Here is a 16095-nt window from a genome sequence, read left to right as displayed (position 1 = left end):
CAACCTGAACAGGTGGCTGCCCTGTCTCTCTGCAGGAAATTCCCCAAAAGGAGAACTTGGGCGAAACCACAGACAGAACGCAGTGGTTAGGTCCTGCCCACAGACTCGGCCACAAATCGAGATCCGATCAGGTTGAGAAACAGCAGCCCTGTGTGAACACTGGGCCTCAGTCTACCCAGGGAAGGACTTGACCCTGCTCAGGACTTGATTATCCAGAGCAGCACAAGGTGCTGGTTGTGTTCACACACACTCTGTGGAATCCACAGCAGTTCCAGACACAGAATGACACGAGCTGTTTAAAAATATCAATTCTCACTTCCCCTTAGCATCTTTCCACTTCCTCCTCATTCCTTTAAGTAAAACCTCTGATTTTGAACAGATTTCTGAAATCTCACTGACCTTCCCTGACCTTCACTATCCCGATCTGCTTCGAGCCAGTCTGTGACTCTCTCTCTGTGTCCCCCCCCCGCTCCCAGGAGTGTCCCAGTTTATTTACAGCAGGCAGCTTTCAGGGATGGGGGTATGTTGGATCCCTGTCCCTGCCTTTCTACAATGATGGATGAGAAGAGGGAGAGTTGGCTTTCATTAGGCTCCACTATCCCTGGGCTCCCAAGGCCTTCTATGGTGCAGTGGTAGTGTCCCTGCCTGTGATCCAGGAGGCCCAGGTGCAAGTCCCACCTGTTCCAGAGGTGTGTAATAACATCCTTGAACAAGTTGGTTAGAAAGTTGCTCTCCTTGTTTTCCCTCCTCAGCTGTTTGCTACCACCCTGTCTATGCTTCTCTTCATCTTATACCCCTTCGTCAGGGTCCCCCCTTCAGCCATCTCCGTTCTAAAGAAAACAGCCGAGCTTACCTGAGACTGGATAAAATGCTCCATCCCGGGGACCATCCTGGTGAAGTTCCTCTGCACCCCCTCCAGTACAATCCCATCCTTCCTGTAGCGTGGGGACCCCAGAACTGCACACAGTCCTCCATCTGGGCCTGACCAAGGTCCTGTCCAGCCCCAACATCACCTCCCTGCTCTTACAGTCTGTGCCTCAACAGGTAAAGGCAAGGGTCCCATCTGCCTTTGTTACAACCCTATCACCCTGTCCTGCCTCCTTCAGGGATTTATGAACAAGTATCACAAGATCCAGGTTTTCCTCTGAGCTTCCTAGTGTCCTTCCATTCATAGAATTCTTCCCTGTTAATTCTTCCAAAGTACATTGATTCACGTTTATCAGTTAATCTTCATCTGCCACTGATCTGCCCATCTGATGAATTCATCAAGATCCTCCTGTAACCTGCAACATTCTTCCTTCCTGTTAACCTTCGTGTCATCCATCAACTTATCACCCTTCTCTCCATATTCTCATCCACATCATTTATGAACAGTACAAACAATAAGGGACCTGGCCGTGATCCCTGGGCGACATCACAGCCCACCGGGCTCCAGGCACTGTTTAACGCAATCACAATTACAAGGTGGGAACATGGAAGGATGAAGTAGGAATTCCGTCACACAGGTACGGTCACACACACAGGTACGGTCACACCTCAGTGAAGGCAGTCATGAGCCTACAGAGCGTTGGCAAATAAATGAGAGATAAAGTGGTAATATATGATGATCACCTGTCCCTCAGATGGAGACATTCTCTCACTCTCTGAAACCCAACAAATCCAGACTTTCCAAAACACAGGAAGGATTTTCTAACTGGAAGTGTTTCCCAGCTGCCTTCCTGGTGTCTGGTTTGAGGAATTCTGTCCGTCTGGTTGATGGGAGCCCTCCTGTTCAGTCACTGGAGCAGCTTGTTCAGAACGCTATCCTCTGGGCTCTGACAGAGACAGCAGGCTCCTCACTGCAAACAGGTTTGACACTCTGCAGTGGCAATGTCCGTACCTCTAAACAAGGATGCCTGGGTCCATGTCCCACCTACTCCTCAGGCAAGGAATGACATCTCTGAGCAGGTGGTTAGAAAATAGCTCTAGCAGCTGCCTGACAGGAGGAGGAGGAGGAGGAGGGGAATGAGAACAGACAACCTCCGGGAGGGGGAACAAAAAGAGCAGGGGCAGAAGGTTTTGGAAGGGATCGGAAGATTTTTTTACTGACTTTGTACGCTTTTGATCAAAGTTTGTGGTTGAGATTTGCAGAAGCGTTTCCAGCCAGACCTGCATCAGAAATGGAGAGTCACTGGACCCTGTAAGGTATTCAGGTTATTCAATGTTAAACACACAAGCAGAGTGTGTCGAAAGGACAGGTCTCTGAGCAAGGGCTCACTTTGATACAGAGTCACAGCGGCAGGTAACGAAAGCATGGAGCTGTTGGACCTGTGAGCATGAACTTAAGGAAACAATATGACCAAATGTTTAAAGCATCTATATACAGTCTAATGGCCGAAAGTGTTAGGAATGCTTTGAGAGAGTGACTCAAATCACTGCCTTTCTGAAATGTGTAGGAATCAGAAACCAGTTCATCTCCTTTAGCAGAAAACCCTTTAATATCATCGCAAGCTTTTTCAAAAATGACAAGACACCCCGAAGTTTGTTTATTCACTCACAGGATGTGGGCATCACTAGTTAGGCTTTTATTACCTGCCTGTAACCACTCAGAGGGCAGTTCAGTGTCACCCACCTTGCTATGGGTCTGGAGTCACGTGTAGGCCAGACTGGGTAAGATGGCAGTTTCTGACCCGAAAGAGCATCAGAGACCCAGATGGGGGTTTCTGACAATCAGCAACAGCTCCATGGTCACCATTAGACTGTTAATTCCAGATTTTTATTGAATTCAAATTCCGCCCTCTGCCATGGATTAACAACCGAGCAACATTAATCCTTGGCCATCACCCCCCTCCCTGCGGCATGCTCCCGGGTAGTCACCTTTGGTCAGAGAGAGAGCAGGAAAGAATGCCATGGGTATTACATTCACCATTAAATAAATCTCAGAATTATGATGATGCAAAAAGGGTTTGGCCTATTGTGGTTTGATGGTATTTGTTTTTGTAACTTTCTCTGGGAAGTTTACACAATGTGTGATTGTGTAAACTAAGTAGTCAGCTGTGGTTTGAACAAAGAATTAGATGCTTCACTGGACAACTTTAACTCGGTTGGAGTTTTATAGGACAGGATATTGGTATCAATGAAACATCCAGCTGTCATCAGATTGAATTGTAACAGACAGATTATAACGGTAAAAACAATGATGCTGGAACCCAGATTCTGGATTAGTGGTGCTGGAAGAGCACAGCAGTTCAGGCAGCATCCGAGGAGCAGTAAAATCGATGTTTCAGGATTCCTGATGAAGGGCTTTTGCCCGAAACGTCGATTTCGCTGCACTTTGGATGCTGCCTGAACTGCTGTGCTCTTCCAGCACCACTGATCCAGATTATAACGGTGTGCTGTAACAGATTGTATCACATGTATTATTTTGTCCACACTTTTGAAATATATTAATGCTGAATTTTAGCTTGAAATGTTTCATTAATTCTTGTAAATTCTCCTTTCTGACCAATCAGATAAGCTGTCAGAGTTGAAGGGTGGGTCAGACTGGAGAAGGGGCTGTTCTAGCTGGGGATAGTCTGCTCGCTCTCACAGAGGAATGTTACAGCTCAATAATAAAGTTCCAAACCCCAGCACTCTGCAGCAGACTGAGATAACCAAACAAGCGCATTGCTGGTTCCAGCACTGGTGCACTCGGAGCTCCACACCTCCCACCACGGACTCCAAACACGTCTTCCAAACCTGCTGTGAAAACAGTTACATTCTCTGACAATTTATCACAATAACAGAGAAGTAAATCCACCGTCCAGTCCCACGGTAAACTGGGCCATTCCTCCACACACCACCCTGACCCTCCTCAGTCCCACCTTGGCCCCAACCACTCCTCGGCCCCGCGGCCCCACCACACCCCCCCGCCCCCCCCCCCCCCCCCCCTCCTCGGTCCCCCCCCAGCCCCACCTCTCCCCTCGGCCCCAGCCCCACCCCCTCCTCGGTCCCCCCCGGGCCCACCTCACCCCCTCGGCCCCACCCCTCTCCTCAGTCCCCCCTCGGCCCCACCTCCCTCCTCGGCCCCTCGTTAACCAAAGACTCCGAGGAAGAGCAACAGACTCAGCCCAGAGTCTCCATCTGAAAACAACACAAGGTTGGAGATCACAGCAGTCACATGACCCCAGGTTTATTTGAAATCACAAGCTATCGGAGTGCTGCCCCTTCACCAAGGGAAGCACAGAATTTATAGGCAGGGAGCTCAAAATATCCCACAAATGGTGTGAGACTTTTATTCAGTCTATCCTCACTCCACTCACACCATTTGTGGGATATTTTGAGCTCCCTGCCTATAAATTCTGTGCTTCCCTTGGTGAAGGGGCAGCGCTCCAAAAGTTTGTGATTTCAAATAAACCTGTTGTAGACTATAACCTGGGGTCATGAGAATTCTGACCTTGCCCAGTCCAGTTCAACACCTCCCCCCCGCCCCACCACCACCACCACTCTCCCCCCCCCCCACATCACCACAGTGGTGAAGGTAAACTCCATGGAGAAAGGGCAAGATGGCACTGAGTTTAGATGACTCTTTATCAGAGCAGACAGACGCGAAACGTTAGTTTGTTCACTCTCCATGGATCCTGCCTGAGCCACTGTGATCTCCAGCGTTTAGTGTTCTCAGTACGGATTCCAGCATTTTGGGACTGGATCCGAACGGATTCGAAACAGGTTTGGAGAAACTGAAAACTGACATCACAGGAGGGCTGTGATTTGATTGGCTAATACAGGGTCTGCTAAATTCGAATCGGTGTTAAATTGACTTTTGTTAAGTTATTGGTTACAACTTACATAAACAGAGATACAACAACAGTTAATATTACAAAAACAAATTCAAAACCATTTAAATAAAACAAGGCTGGAGGGTCAGATGATGTGTTGTTTCTGTTGGATGTGGGAGGTGCTGGACCCCATTCTGGTTCCCGGTGACCATGTCTGTAATAAATGTTAGTTGTTGGAAGAACTCTGACTCAGAGTCAATGAGCTGGAGTCTGAGCTTCAAACATTGCAACACATGGGGGGGGGGGGGGGGGGGTGAGAGAGGACGGGGGGGGGGGGGGGGGGGGAGAGAGGATGGGGTGGGGGGGGGGGGGGGAAGAGTTACCCTGATGCTGTATTTCAGGAGTTAGTTACATCCCTGAGACTAACTAACTCAAATTCAGTTCGTGGTCAAGGAGAGGAGGGTGTGTCTGTGAGTGAGGCAGGTCGAGGGATCCAGGAAGCCTCTGGCCCTGTCCTTGTCCAACAGGTTCAAGAGTTTTCCTCCCTGTGTGGCCGGGAATGGAGAATGCTGTCTGACTGCAGCCCATGGGACAGGGAGCCAACTCTGGGAGCACACAACTCTCCAGCACAGACACAACTAGGACAACGTGTATGGAAAGGGTTAGCAATCAGACTTCAAACCAATGACAGTGAGAACAGGTAATACAGGTAATAACAATGACCGCAGGTGCTGGAAACCAGATTCTGGATCAGTGGTGCTGGAAGAGCACAGCAGTTCAGGCAGCATCCAAGGAGCAGGGAAATCGACGTTTCGGGCAAAAGCCCTTCATCAGGAAGGACTGAAGGGACGACATCTGATTGCAGGCAGTGTAAGGAATCAGGCAAATGAGCTTGGGGCACAGATCAAAATTGGCAGGAATGACAGGGTGGGCATCACGGAGACATGGCTGCAAGGGGATCAGGGTTGGGAGCTGAATATTCAAGGACAAACATCCCATTGAAAAGATATGTAGGTGGGCAGAGGGGGTGGGGTTGCTTTATTAGTAAGAAATGAAACTCAATCAATATTAAGAAACTATGTTGGGAGAGATGCTGTGGAACCTGTGGGTAGCATTGAGGAACCACAAAGGTGAACGCCCGATAGCTTGGATAATGTACAGGCCTCCAAACAGTCATCAGGAGCAAGGGGGTAAGATACACCAGGAGATAGAAAAGATGTGCAGGAAAGGCAAAGGTACAGTGATCCCAGGGGTTTCAGTATGCAGGGGGACTGGGAAAAACAGATTGGTCGTGGATTGCAAGGAAAGGAATGTGTGGAATGTCTGAGCGACGGCTTTTTGGAGCAGTTTGTGGTGGAGCCCAATAGGGACCAGGCAATACTGGGTTTAGTGTTGGACAATGAGGCTTGGAAAGGCAGGTTAAAGTGCCTTAGGAGGCAGTGATCACAACATGATGGGATTTACTCTGCAGTCTGAGAGGGAGAAGATACAACTGGAGGTAACAGGATTACAGCTGATTAAAGGCAACTACAGAGGCATGAGGGTGGAGCTGGGGAGAATTGACTGGGAGAGGAACCCAGCAGGAAAGACAGTGGGACAGCAATGGCAGGAGTTTCTGGGAATAATTCAGGAGTTACAGCAGAGAGTCATCCCGAGGGAAAAGGAAACATGGTCCAGGGAGGGTGGAGCAACTTCAGTGTAAAAGCAAACGAGAAAACATCTAATGTGGTGAAGGGCAGGGTGAAACTGGGGGATTGGGAAGCTCACAAAGATCAACAGAGGGCAACAAGAAAACAAATAAGGAGGGGAATGATTAAATAGGAGGGTAAGCTAGCCAGTAATATAAAGGAAGATTATAAGAGTTTCTTTAGATATATAAAGAGCAAAAGAGATGCCAAAGTGGACATTGGGCAGCTAGAAAATGATGCTGGAGAGATAGTAGTGGGGAACAAGGCAATGGCTGAGGAGCTGAATAATTATTTTGCTTCAGTGTTCACGATGGAAGACACAAGTAATATCCCAAAAATTCAAGACAGTGAGGGGCCAAGATACCGAGAAGAAGGGGCCAGAAAAACTGAATGTCCTGAAGGTGGATAAATCACCTGGACCAGATGAACTACACCCCAGAGTTCTAAGGGTGATAGCTGAAGAGATAGGGGAGGTGTTAATGGTGATCTTTCAGGAATCGCTAGAATCAGGGAGAGTTCCTGAGGACTGGAAAATTGCTACCGTGACACCCCTGTTTAGAAAGTAGTAAGGCAAAAGACTGAACATTACAAACTGATTAACCGAACCTTGGTCGTGGGTAAGACCCTGGAATCCATTGTGAAGGATGAAATTTCTGAATACCTGGTAAAATAGGGCAAAGTCAGCACGGCTTCGTCAAGGGGAAGTCATGTCTGACAAATTTGCTACAATTCTTTGAGGAAATAACAACCAAGTTAGACCAAGGAAAGCCAATAGATGTTATCGACCTGGATTTCAAGAAGTCCTTGGACAAGGTGCTGCACAGGAAGCTACTGAGTAAGATAAGGACCCAAGGTGTCAGAGGCAATGTGCGAGCATGGATAGAAACTTGGCTGCCTGGCAGAAAGCACAGAGTGGAAACGAAAGGGTCTTTCTCAGGATGGCAGCCCGTTACAAGTGTCGTTCCGCAACGCTCAGTGTTGGAACCACAACTTTTCACTTTATACATTAATGATCTACATGAAGGAACTGAGGGCATTCTGACTAAGTTTACAAAGGTAGGTAGAGGGACAGGGAGCATGGAGGGGCGGAGAGGTTGCAGAAGGATTTGGACAGGGCAGGAGAATGAGAAAAGAAGTGGCAGATAGAGTACAATGTGGGAAAATGTGAAGTCATACACTTTGGTCGGAAGAAGAGAGGCATGGGCTATTTTCTAAATGAGGAGAAAATTCAGAAGTCTGAAGTATAAAGAGACTTGGGAGTTCTAGTCCAGGATTCTCTCAAAGTAAACTTGCAGGTTGAGTCAGTCGTTAGGAAGGCAAATGCAATGATGGCATTTACTTTGAGAAGACTTGAATATAAAAGCAGGGATGTGCTTCTGAGGCTGTGTAAGGCTCTGGTCAGACAGTATTTGGAGTACTGTGCACAGTTTTGGGCCCCATATCTCAGGAAGGATGTACTGGCCCTGCAGCACGGTCAGAGGAGGTTCATGAAAATGATCCCAGGAATTAACACTTAACAATATGAGGAATGTTTGAGGGCTCTGGGTTTATACTCAATGCACTTTAGATGATGATGAGGAATCTAAATGAAATATACAGAATGCTGAATGGCCTGGACAGAGTAGATGATGGGAAGATGTTTCCATTGGTAGGAAATACTCGGACCCGAGAGCACAGCCTTAGGGTAAAGGGAAGACATTTTAGAATGGAGGTAAGGAAAAACTTCTTCAGCCAGAGAGCGGTGAGTCTATGGAATTTATTTCCACAAAAGGCTGTGGAGGCCAGGTCATTGAGTATATTTAAGGCTGAAATAGATAGGTTTTTGAATATTAAGGGTTAGGGGGAGAAAGCAGGAGAATGGGGTTGAGAAACTTATCAGCCGTGATTGAATGGTGGGCTTGATGGGCTGAATGGCCTAATTTCTGCTCCTCTGTCTAATTGTGTTACCTGCAGTAATTCGTTCCTCCAGCAGCACAGACAGAGCTGCCCACTCACCTTCCCTTCCTGCGTCAGGCCCATTGATCATCCTCCTCCTCCTCTGCAATCTCCCTGAAGATGGCTGGGCTTTCCTGGCTCAGGGAACTCTCGATTGCCTGCAGCTCCACCTCGGAGGCAGGAGGCAGCACTGCCTTCAGCCCGGAGTCGATGGCCTCAATCCTTTGCTGGATCTGATCCTCAAACTGCTCCTTGTTGCTCAGAACCCGCTCCATGATCATCTGGCGGGCATCAGCACAGCCTCGCTGAAGCAGTTGCCGCTCACTCTGGAATTCCGCATCCTCAGGGTCCAGGGTGATCAGCCGGCCCAGACTGGTCACTCGGTCCATCAGGTACTTGCTAGAAATCTCCACGTAGGTTCTGGCGATCATATTGACCAGGTGGGAGATGTTGGCTGCCTGAAAGGCTTGGGCATAAATTAAATCTCGGATGTGTTGCTGCTGGCTGTACCCCTGGATTGCCTGGATCTCTTTGCTGTCCGTGACAAATTTTCTCAGGGACTTGGTGAGGCAAATGTGGATCAAGTTGGAAACCATTTCAAAGAAGCGAATCATCTTGGTCCACTGCTCTCTCACCCTGCCCAAGGCATCCAGACCCTGGGTCAACATCTTCAGCGTCACATCAAAGTCAACCTTGGTCACCTGACATTTCCTCATCATGGCCAGGATCTCATCCAGCTCCTTGTTACTCTGCTTCATTGCTTCAAAGCTCCTCTCGTACTCTGCCCGGGTGCTATCCAAATGTGCCTTGGCATTCTCGATCTTGATCCGGGCCTGGGTCACCACCGTGTGCACCATGCTTTGGTCCTCAGGGCTCTGCTCACCTGCTGCCCTGGACAGGTTCGGGGCAGATTGAGGGAGTACCGTCGGGTGGTTGGCCATGCAGCCTGCACTGAACTTGACCACCTTCCCATAGAGCTCCCCGATCCTGCTGGCCACCCTCTCCAGCTGCTCCTCGGTCGGATTCTCACACTGCCCAATCTCCTCCAGCTTCTCACAGATCGCGATGCCCTTCCTGCACAGGGTCAGGGCTGCTTCCTTGGGACTGCAGTCCTCCTCCAGAATGATCTCGGTTTTAACCTGCTGGAACATACGCCTGGAGATGTTCACACTGCCCGTCATCTGATCCAGGAGCTTATCCAGACTCAGTTTAGCATCAGCTGACAGCAAGTCCTGGAGTTTGACGGTGGCAATCAGCAGCTCACTGGACTTGGAGAGCACATTGCTGACAGTGACTGGGTCCACCTCAGCTTGCTGGCTGCCGGCTTTGGCTTGCTCCTTGTTCCTAACCTTTTCGGCAATGACGTTGCCAACATTTGCCAAGGTCTCCACCACCGTGGTAGACAGGCTGACCGGATCTGCAGTTACCATCGACATGAAGCCACTCACCAGGTTACTGACCAGATTGATTGAATTCTCCACTGCAAACATGCCAACAACCCCCCACTCACTGGGGGCAGACTCCACTGCCCTCTTGTAGGCATCATGAGCCTCCTCGACCTGTTTGTTCATCCTGGTGAAATATTCATCCGCCTGCCTCTTCTCTTTCTCTGCAGTGGCCTTCCGAAGGTTGGCATCCTCCAGGGAACGCTGCACCACCTTGGATTCCTCCTCGTACATCCCCTTGGCACCAGTACAGGCCTCCAGCAACTCATGGATCAGGTCAGTGATGGAGGAGAAGCTTCTCTCTACCTCCTGGGCTAGGCTAAGACAGTCATCAGCAACAGCCTTGATGCTGCCCAACTGCAGAGGGAGCAGCCTGTCCAGGCTCTGCCGCTCACCCTGCATCAGGGTCTTCACAGCACTCTTCAGGTGGGTCGGAACGCTCTGGGAGTGCAGTCGAATCTGGTCCATGTTCTTATGGGCCAAGTTAAAACATTTCCAGCCCTGGTTACTGACCTGCATCAGGCAGGCTCGGAATGATTCTGGGTATTTGATGTGTTGATATTGCCTGTCCGGGCTGTGCTTGTTTACAGGGAAGTCAGTGGTGGAAGAGATGATGATTAGTTCCCCGAGGATTGCAATTGACATTGGAGCCGGCATCAGGAACTCCTCCCAGTTAGCATAGGGTTGCATCATGAGCAGATGATCCCTCTTTACCTCCTCCACCTTACTGTGTTTCAGGAAGGCACTGTTAATATTCGCTAAAAGATTCTCATCTTTCTTCGCCATGGTGAGTGCTGCAGGTGTTTGGGGATGAGGGGGATGGACAGAGAGAGAGACAGGGAGAGAGAGAGAGAGAGCGAGAGAGAGAGACAGAGAGAGCTATTACAATCCTGACAATGGACCAGCTGTTATTCATTTCGACTTGCTCACAAATACTTCCCACTTCACAAAACCCCAACACTGTGTGCACAGTATGATCCCACAAGCAACATCTCCTCGATCAGGACCCACAGGCTGTCCTCCCCAGGTCAGCAGCCTTGCAATGACCCCTGGCTGAGGTCAGCAGCCTGGAGATAGCTCCCACCCCTCTCCTACCCCCCCCAGATCTGGAGCTGCCAGGCTGATTGCCGGACTGTGGATCAGGATTGATCAGGAAACACTCCACACTCAAAGGGCAGGAGATGTTTGAAATGCTCTTCCACACACAGCGGTGAATGCAGAATCGGTTATTGCTATTTTTAAATCTGGGACAGATCATTTTTGTTCAGCAAAAGGTATAAAGGGGTACGGGCCACAGGCAGGTTTATGGAGTTCAGCTACAGGTCAGCCATGATCTTATCGAATGGCAGAACAGGCTCGACGGGCTGAATGGCCTCCTCCTGTTCCTATGTCCTACACCTGGAGCACACTCTCAATGAATTGGGGATCTCCCTCTCACTCAAAGTGTTCACTTCACAAAAGGAAGTGAAAAACAGCCAAATCTGGGATATGATCCCAGTTAGAATGGTCACTGGAGCTTAGCGTAAGGAACACTGTGTGTGTCACTGGCAGGGCCAGGCACGGCTGTCCCTCCTGACTGTCCCTCCTGACTGTCCGTGAGAAGGCAGCGTCTGCTGCTCTCTCAGCCATTTCACCTGCAAGTCACTGGGGCTCCCAGTCAGCTCAGCTCCACTAGCTGGGAACTGTAACTTTCATCCACTTTGGTGAACTTGTGTTTTTAATGTCACGTACAGAGCTTGGACTTTTATTCTAACCTTATTTACTCAATTCATATTCCCCAGCTCCCATAAGGGGGATCTGAATTCCTGACTCGATAGCTCCTGGTCTCAGGATCAGTAAAACCACTCGTTTCCCTATACTGCATAAAGATCATTTAGAGAAATTAGTTCAGGGACAGTGGAAGGCATTCACAATATTCCAGCCAGTCAGTCTCTCCAGGGTCCAGCCAGTCAGTCTCCCCAGGGTCCAGCCAGTCTCTCCAGGGTCCAGCCAGTCAGTCTCCCCATGGTCCAGCCAGTCTCTCCAGGGTCCAGTTAGTCTCTACAAGATTGTCAGCTTCTGTAGGGCCCGGTGCTACAATGTTTCCTCTGGTTACGATTCCTGACCCCCCCCCAATGGTTACTGTCTCCCTCTCTGTTACACTGTATCCCTGATGGAGGGTGAGGCTCACTATCTCCATCTCCATCTCCATCTCCAGCCCCAGCCCCAGCCTCTTACCCCGGGCTCCTGCTCCCTCCCTGCGGCTCTCTCGCTGCTCCAGGGGCCGGGTTCCCGTTGATCGATCCCGTGGCCCGGGGCCTGGCTCCCAGCGGGTGATCCAGGGACCGAGATCGGTGGTAGTTCACCGTGTGCCCACCAACAGCCAATCAGCAGCGCCGCTGTTTCCGGGATGATTTCATTGGACCCTTACTTCCGGGTTAGTGGGAACAAACCAATCACGGTTAAGGAGATAGACAATCGATGTTCTGATTGGTCGGCAGAATGGGCGGGACCTCAGCCTGTTATCCAGTGGGAAGGAGAATCTGGCTGGGATCTGCCTGGGATCCAGCTGGGATCTGCCTGGGATCTGCCTGGGATCCAGCTGGGATCTGGCTGGGATCTGGTTGGGATCCGGCTGGGATCCAGCTGGGATCTGGCTGGGATCCAGCTGGGATCTGGCTGGGATCTGGCTGGGATCTGGTTGGGATCTGACTGGGATCTGACTGGGATCTGGTGAAATTCTATAAACAAGGAGCACCCAAACAATGAACAGGAATAAGCCACTCGGCCCTTCGAGCCTACCCCACCATTAAATAAAAACACAGCGGATCTGATTTCCTGCAGATTTCCAATATTTCTGATATTTTCTCATTCCCTTTGTATCCGAGAATCTATGTCTTTTTAAACACATTTGAAGATTCTGCATCCACTACCATTTGAGGAAGGGAATTCCAAAAAACTCCCAACCCTCTACGCAGAATAAAAACGTTCCCTCATCTCTGTTTTGAATGGGCAGCTCCTTATTGTTAAAGACAGACCCAATGAGGAGGAGGCAGTGAAGAGGGTTGACTGGAGAGGATTATGGGGACAGTGTAGGTTAATGGCTGTGACAAAGGGGAAAGGGATCCAGATCACAGGGTCAGGCTGATCATGTCCAGGGAACAGGGAGATTGGAGAGACAGAGGAGACGATACCTGGTGAAGTAGCTTTCTCTCAGTTAATTAGCCTTCCTCTGGATTCTTCAAGGCCATTTCCATGTTCACCCTAAATGTATGAAACAAAATCATTGTCCCCGATATATTCCCCCCTAACGTAGTCTACTGCATTTCCAAGGACCATGTCCAGCAATGTGTCCTTTCATTGACCTGGACACCTACAAGTGTTGGAAATTCTCCTGGAGCTTGCACGTTCTCCCCGTGTCTGCGTGGGTTTCCTCCGGGTGCTCCGGTTTCCTCCCACAGTCCAAAGACGTGCGGGTCAGGTGAATTGGCCATACTAAATTGCCCGTAGTGTTAGGTAAGGGGTATGGGTGGGTTGCGCTTCGGCGGGTCGGTGTGGACTTGTTGGGCCGAAGGGCCTGTTTCCACACTGTAAGTAATCTAATCTAAACACCATCTCAGAGCTCCAAGGCCCCTCTACCCTTTACACAATACAATCCCAGTCTGTTAAGGTGCTCCCTACCCTATCATTCTCATTCCTGTCTGTAATTGTGTTGTAAATCTGTTTTTCTAGATCCTTCTTACTAGATGGTGATCTCTAGGCTACACCAAGCAATATCATTGGACCATTTTGTTCCTTAGCTCCACTCAAATCAACAGTGCCTCTCTGAAACATTCTCTTCTGCAGTAATATAGAATGTTCTCTTCAATAAATACCATTAAACAATATTTCCTCAATATCTTGGATCCAACACCATTCAAACTCCAATCCCACCTTACATCACTGCATCATATTTCCACAAAGCAATTGGCATCTACAGCACAAGTTGCGTTCACCACACTTCCCACATTCACACAAATGTACTTTAAACCAAAGTTAGACTTTCCTACTTTCCCTTCAATGTTGAATCAACTGATACCTCACTATTTACTGCTTCGGTCCTCACTGACTGCGCCCAAGTGATTTACACTTTGGTGTTACACTCCAATATTTAACAATCTGTTACAATCCTGCTCAGAAACATTCATAAAATAGAATTTAGAATCGGATCTCCTTTATTGTCATGTATACTCCCATCACAGGAGGACAGGGTCTTCCTCTGCTGGCACCATCTCAGGGACAAATCTCTGATACAAAACAGGAATAAAAAGGAGTTGCATTAAAGCAATTAAAATAAAAGTTAGAAATCAGACATTGTTAAAGGATAGACACAGCCAGGTTAAAAAAAAATCAGGTAAACATTACATTGCAGTAGCTCAGCACAGCATTCCCACACACAGCCGGACTACCCTCACCAGAACCCCAGCCCAACAGCTTTGTGTCAAATGTTGAGACCGTACATTTAGCTCCCTCATTGATATCGTTAACATGTGAATACTCGGGTCCTCGATCTGATCTCTGTGGTCCCCCATCTGTCACTGCCTGCCTTTCCTATCGTTTCACAGCGTCCTACAGCACAGATACTGACCCTCCAGTCCAACTGACCCTGCCCCACCTGCCTGTGTTTGGCCCCAAGACCCTCCAAATGGACTGTGTGCGGAAATCCTGGCAAAGGCGGGGGATGGGGGAGAGGGTGAGGGTGAGGGGGGAGGGGGAGGGGAGATGGAGAGGGGGAGAAAGGGAGAGGGGGAGGGGGAGGGGGAGGGGAAGGTGGAGAGGGAAGGGGGAGATGGGAGAGAGGGGGAGGGGGATTGGGAGGTGGAGGGGGAGAGGGAGGTGGAGGGGGAGAGGGAGGGGGGAGAGGGGGAGAGGGGGAGAGAGGGGAGGGGGAGGGGGAGGGGAAGAGGGAGGGGCAGGGGAAGGGGAGAGGGAGGGGGAGGGGGACGGAGAAGGGGAGGGGGGAATCGAGCTCCTGTAGGGAGTGCAGTCACAGAGCGGTAAAGCACTTTCGAAAGACGGTAATGTTTGAATTTTAACTTTGACTCTTCATTTTTCCCCTCAATACTATGAATTACTGTAATGTTTATCTTTTGATTAGATTAGATTCCCTACAATGTGCTTTGTTCTTTCTTTTGACCTTGTTTTTATGTGTACCTACATTATATACGTTTCCCCGTACTCCTGTACTTGAGAACATGTGACAATAAAATCTAAATTACAAACCTCTCTCAGTCATGTACTCGTCCACATGTGTGTGAAATGTTGTAACTGTATCTGCATCCACCATTTCCTCAGGAGTTTATTCCACACATGACCCACCGTCCAATTGTCTGTCTCTCTAATACACGATCGCTAACATTCAAACTGAGATTCCAGCCTGTGTCCCTGGAACATTACCCTGGAGTGTAATCACTGCTACACCACGGCCACCACAACCATAACTTCCTCTGAACTCCAGCGACTACTGTCTCCCTGCGCCAGCCTTCTCTCGATCTGCCTGGAAGATCAGCCCAAAACCAGTTCCCAGAGTTCCAGCTCGCTCAGATTGGTGCCTTGTACAGTTATAGTTAAACCTCCCTAGTTATAGTTAAACCTCCCTAGATTGACCCTTTTGGCTAAGATTCCTCTCGGTCAGATCCACCGACGTCAAGCCGGTGTTCTTCTCTGACCACTGCCTCCTGCTGGCCGACTGTCACCTACAGGACGAGCAGCGGGCAGGTAAGGGAATGTGGAAGCTGAACACAAAGCTGTTGACCCCGGGAAACATTGAGGATCTCAAGAGGGACTACACAGGTTGGAGAACCGTGAAGCCCCTCTTTGAGTCCCCAGCGGACTGGTGGGAAACAGTAAAAGGGAACATCAAGAGATTCTTCATCCTCAAAGGTGTTCAGGAGGCGAGAGAGAGGCGGGGAAAACTGTCCCAGCCCCAGGAAAGTATGCAGAACCTGCTCCTGCTGCAGACGATGGGGGTCGATGTCACGGAGGACCCCAAGGAGGTGAAGGGCCAGCAAGACTCGCTCTTTGCCTCGGAGGCCTCCAAGATAATCTTCCGGTCCAGGGTCTGCTCCATGGAGCAGGACGAGACGTGCTCACGTTTCTTCTTCCAGAAGGTGCACAAAGAGAGCTCTGTGCTCAGCAGCCTGAAGGAAGAAGACGGCTCGGTAACGTCATCTCAGGCTGACGCCATGAGGATCAGTAAATCCTTCTATGCCAGTCTGTATGACGCGAAGCCAACCGGGTCAGGTCTGCTCCGGGATCGGTGATTCACCCTGA

The 16095-nt window shown here is 49.6% G+C and overlaps 1 protein-coding gene across 2 annotated transcripts; it reads right to left on the bottom strand.

Annotated features, from left to right (window-relative positions):
- Positions 1-3321: 3321 nt before the first annotated feature.
- On the bottom strand, positions 3322-12155 carry LOC132819611 (uncharacterized). 2 transcript variants are annotated; one of them, XM_060831187.1, is made up of 3 exons: positions 12022-12155; positions 8420-10598; positions 3322-3720 (listed from the first exon to the last, which is right to left on the bottom strand). In XM_060831187.1, exon 2 carries the CDS (start codon positions 10588-10590, stop codon positions 8434-8436), a length of 2157 nt encoding a protein of 718 aa, XP_060687170.1. In that variant the 5' UTR covers positions 10591-10598; positions 12022-12155; the 3' UTR covers positions 3322-3720; positions 8420-8433. The 2 variants fall into 2 exon arrangements, with proteins under 2 accessions (XP_060687170.1, XP_060687171.1); XM_060831188.1 differs by having other exon boundaries at positions 3322-3717.
- Between the last annotated feature and the right edge of the window lie 3940 nt (positions 12156-16095).

This window comes from Hemiscyllium ocellatum, chromosome 10 (assembly GCF_020745735.1).
Source record: "Hemiscyllium ocellatum isolate sHemOce1 chromosome 10, sHemOce1.pat.X.cur, whole genome shotgun sequence".
Taxonomy (NCBI): Eukaryota; Metazoa; Chordata; class Chondrichthyes; order Orectolobiformes; family Hemiscylliidae; genus Hemiscyllium; species Hemiscyllium ocellatum.
The sequence above is the reverse complement of the archived record's forward strand: the minus strand, read 5'-3'. Positions and strand labels throughout refer to the sequence as shown.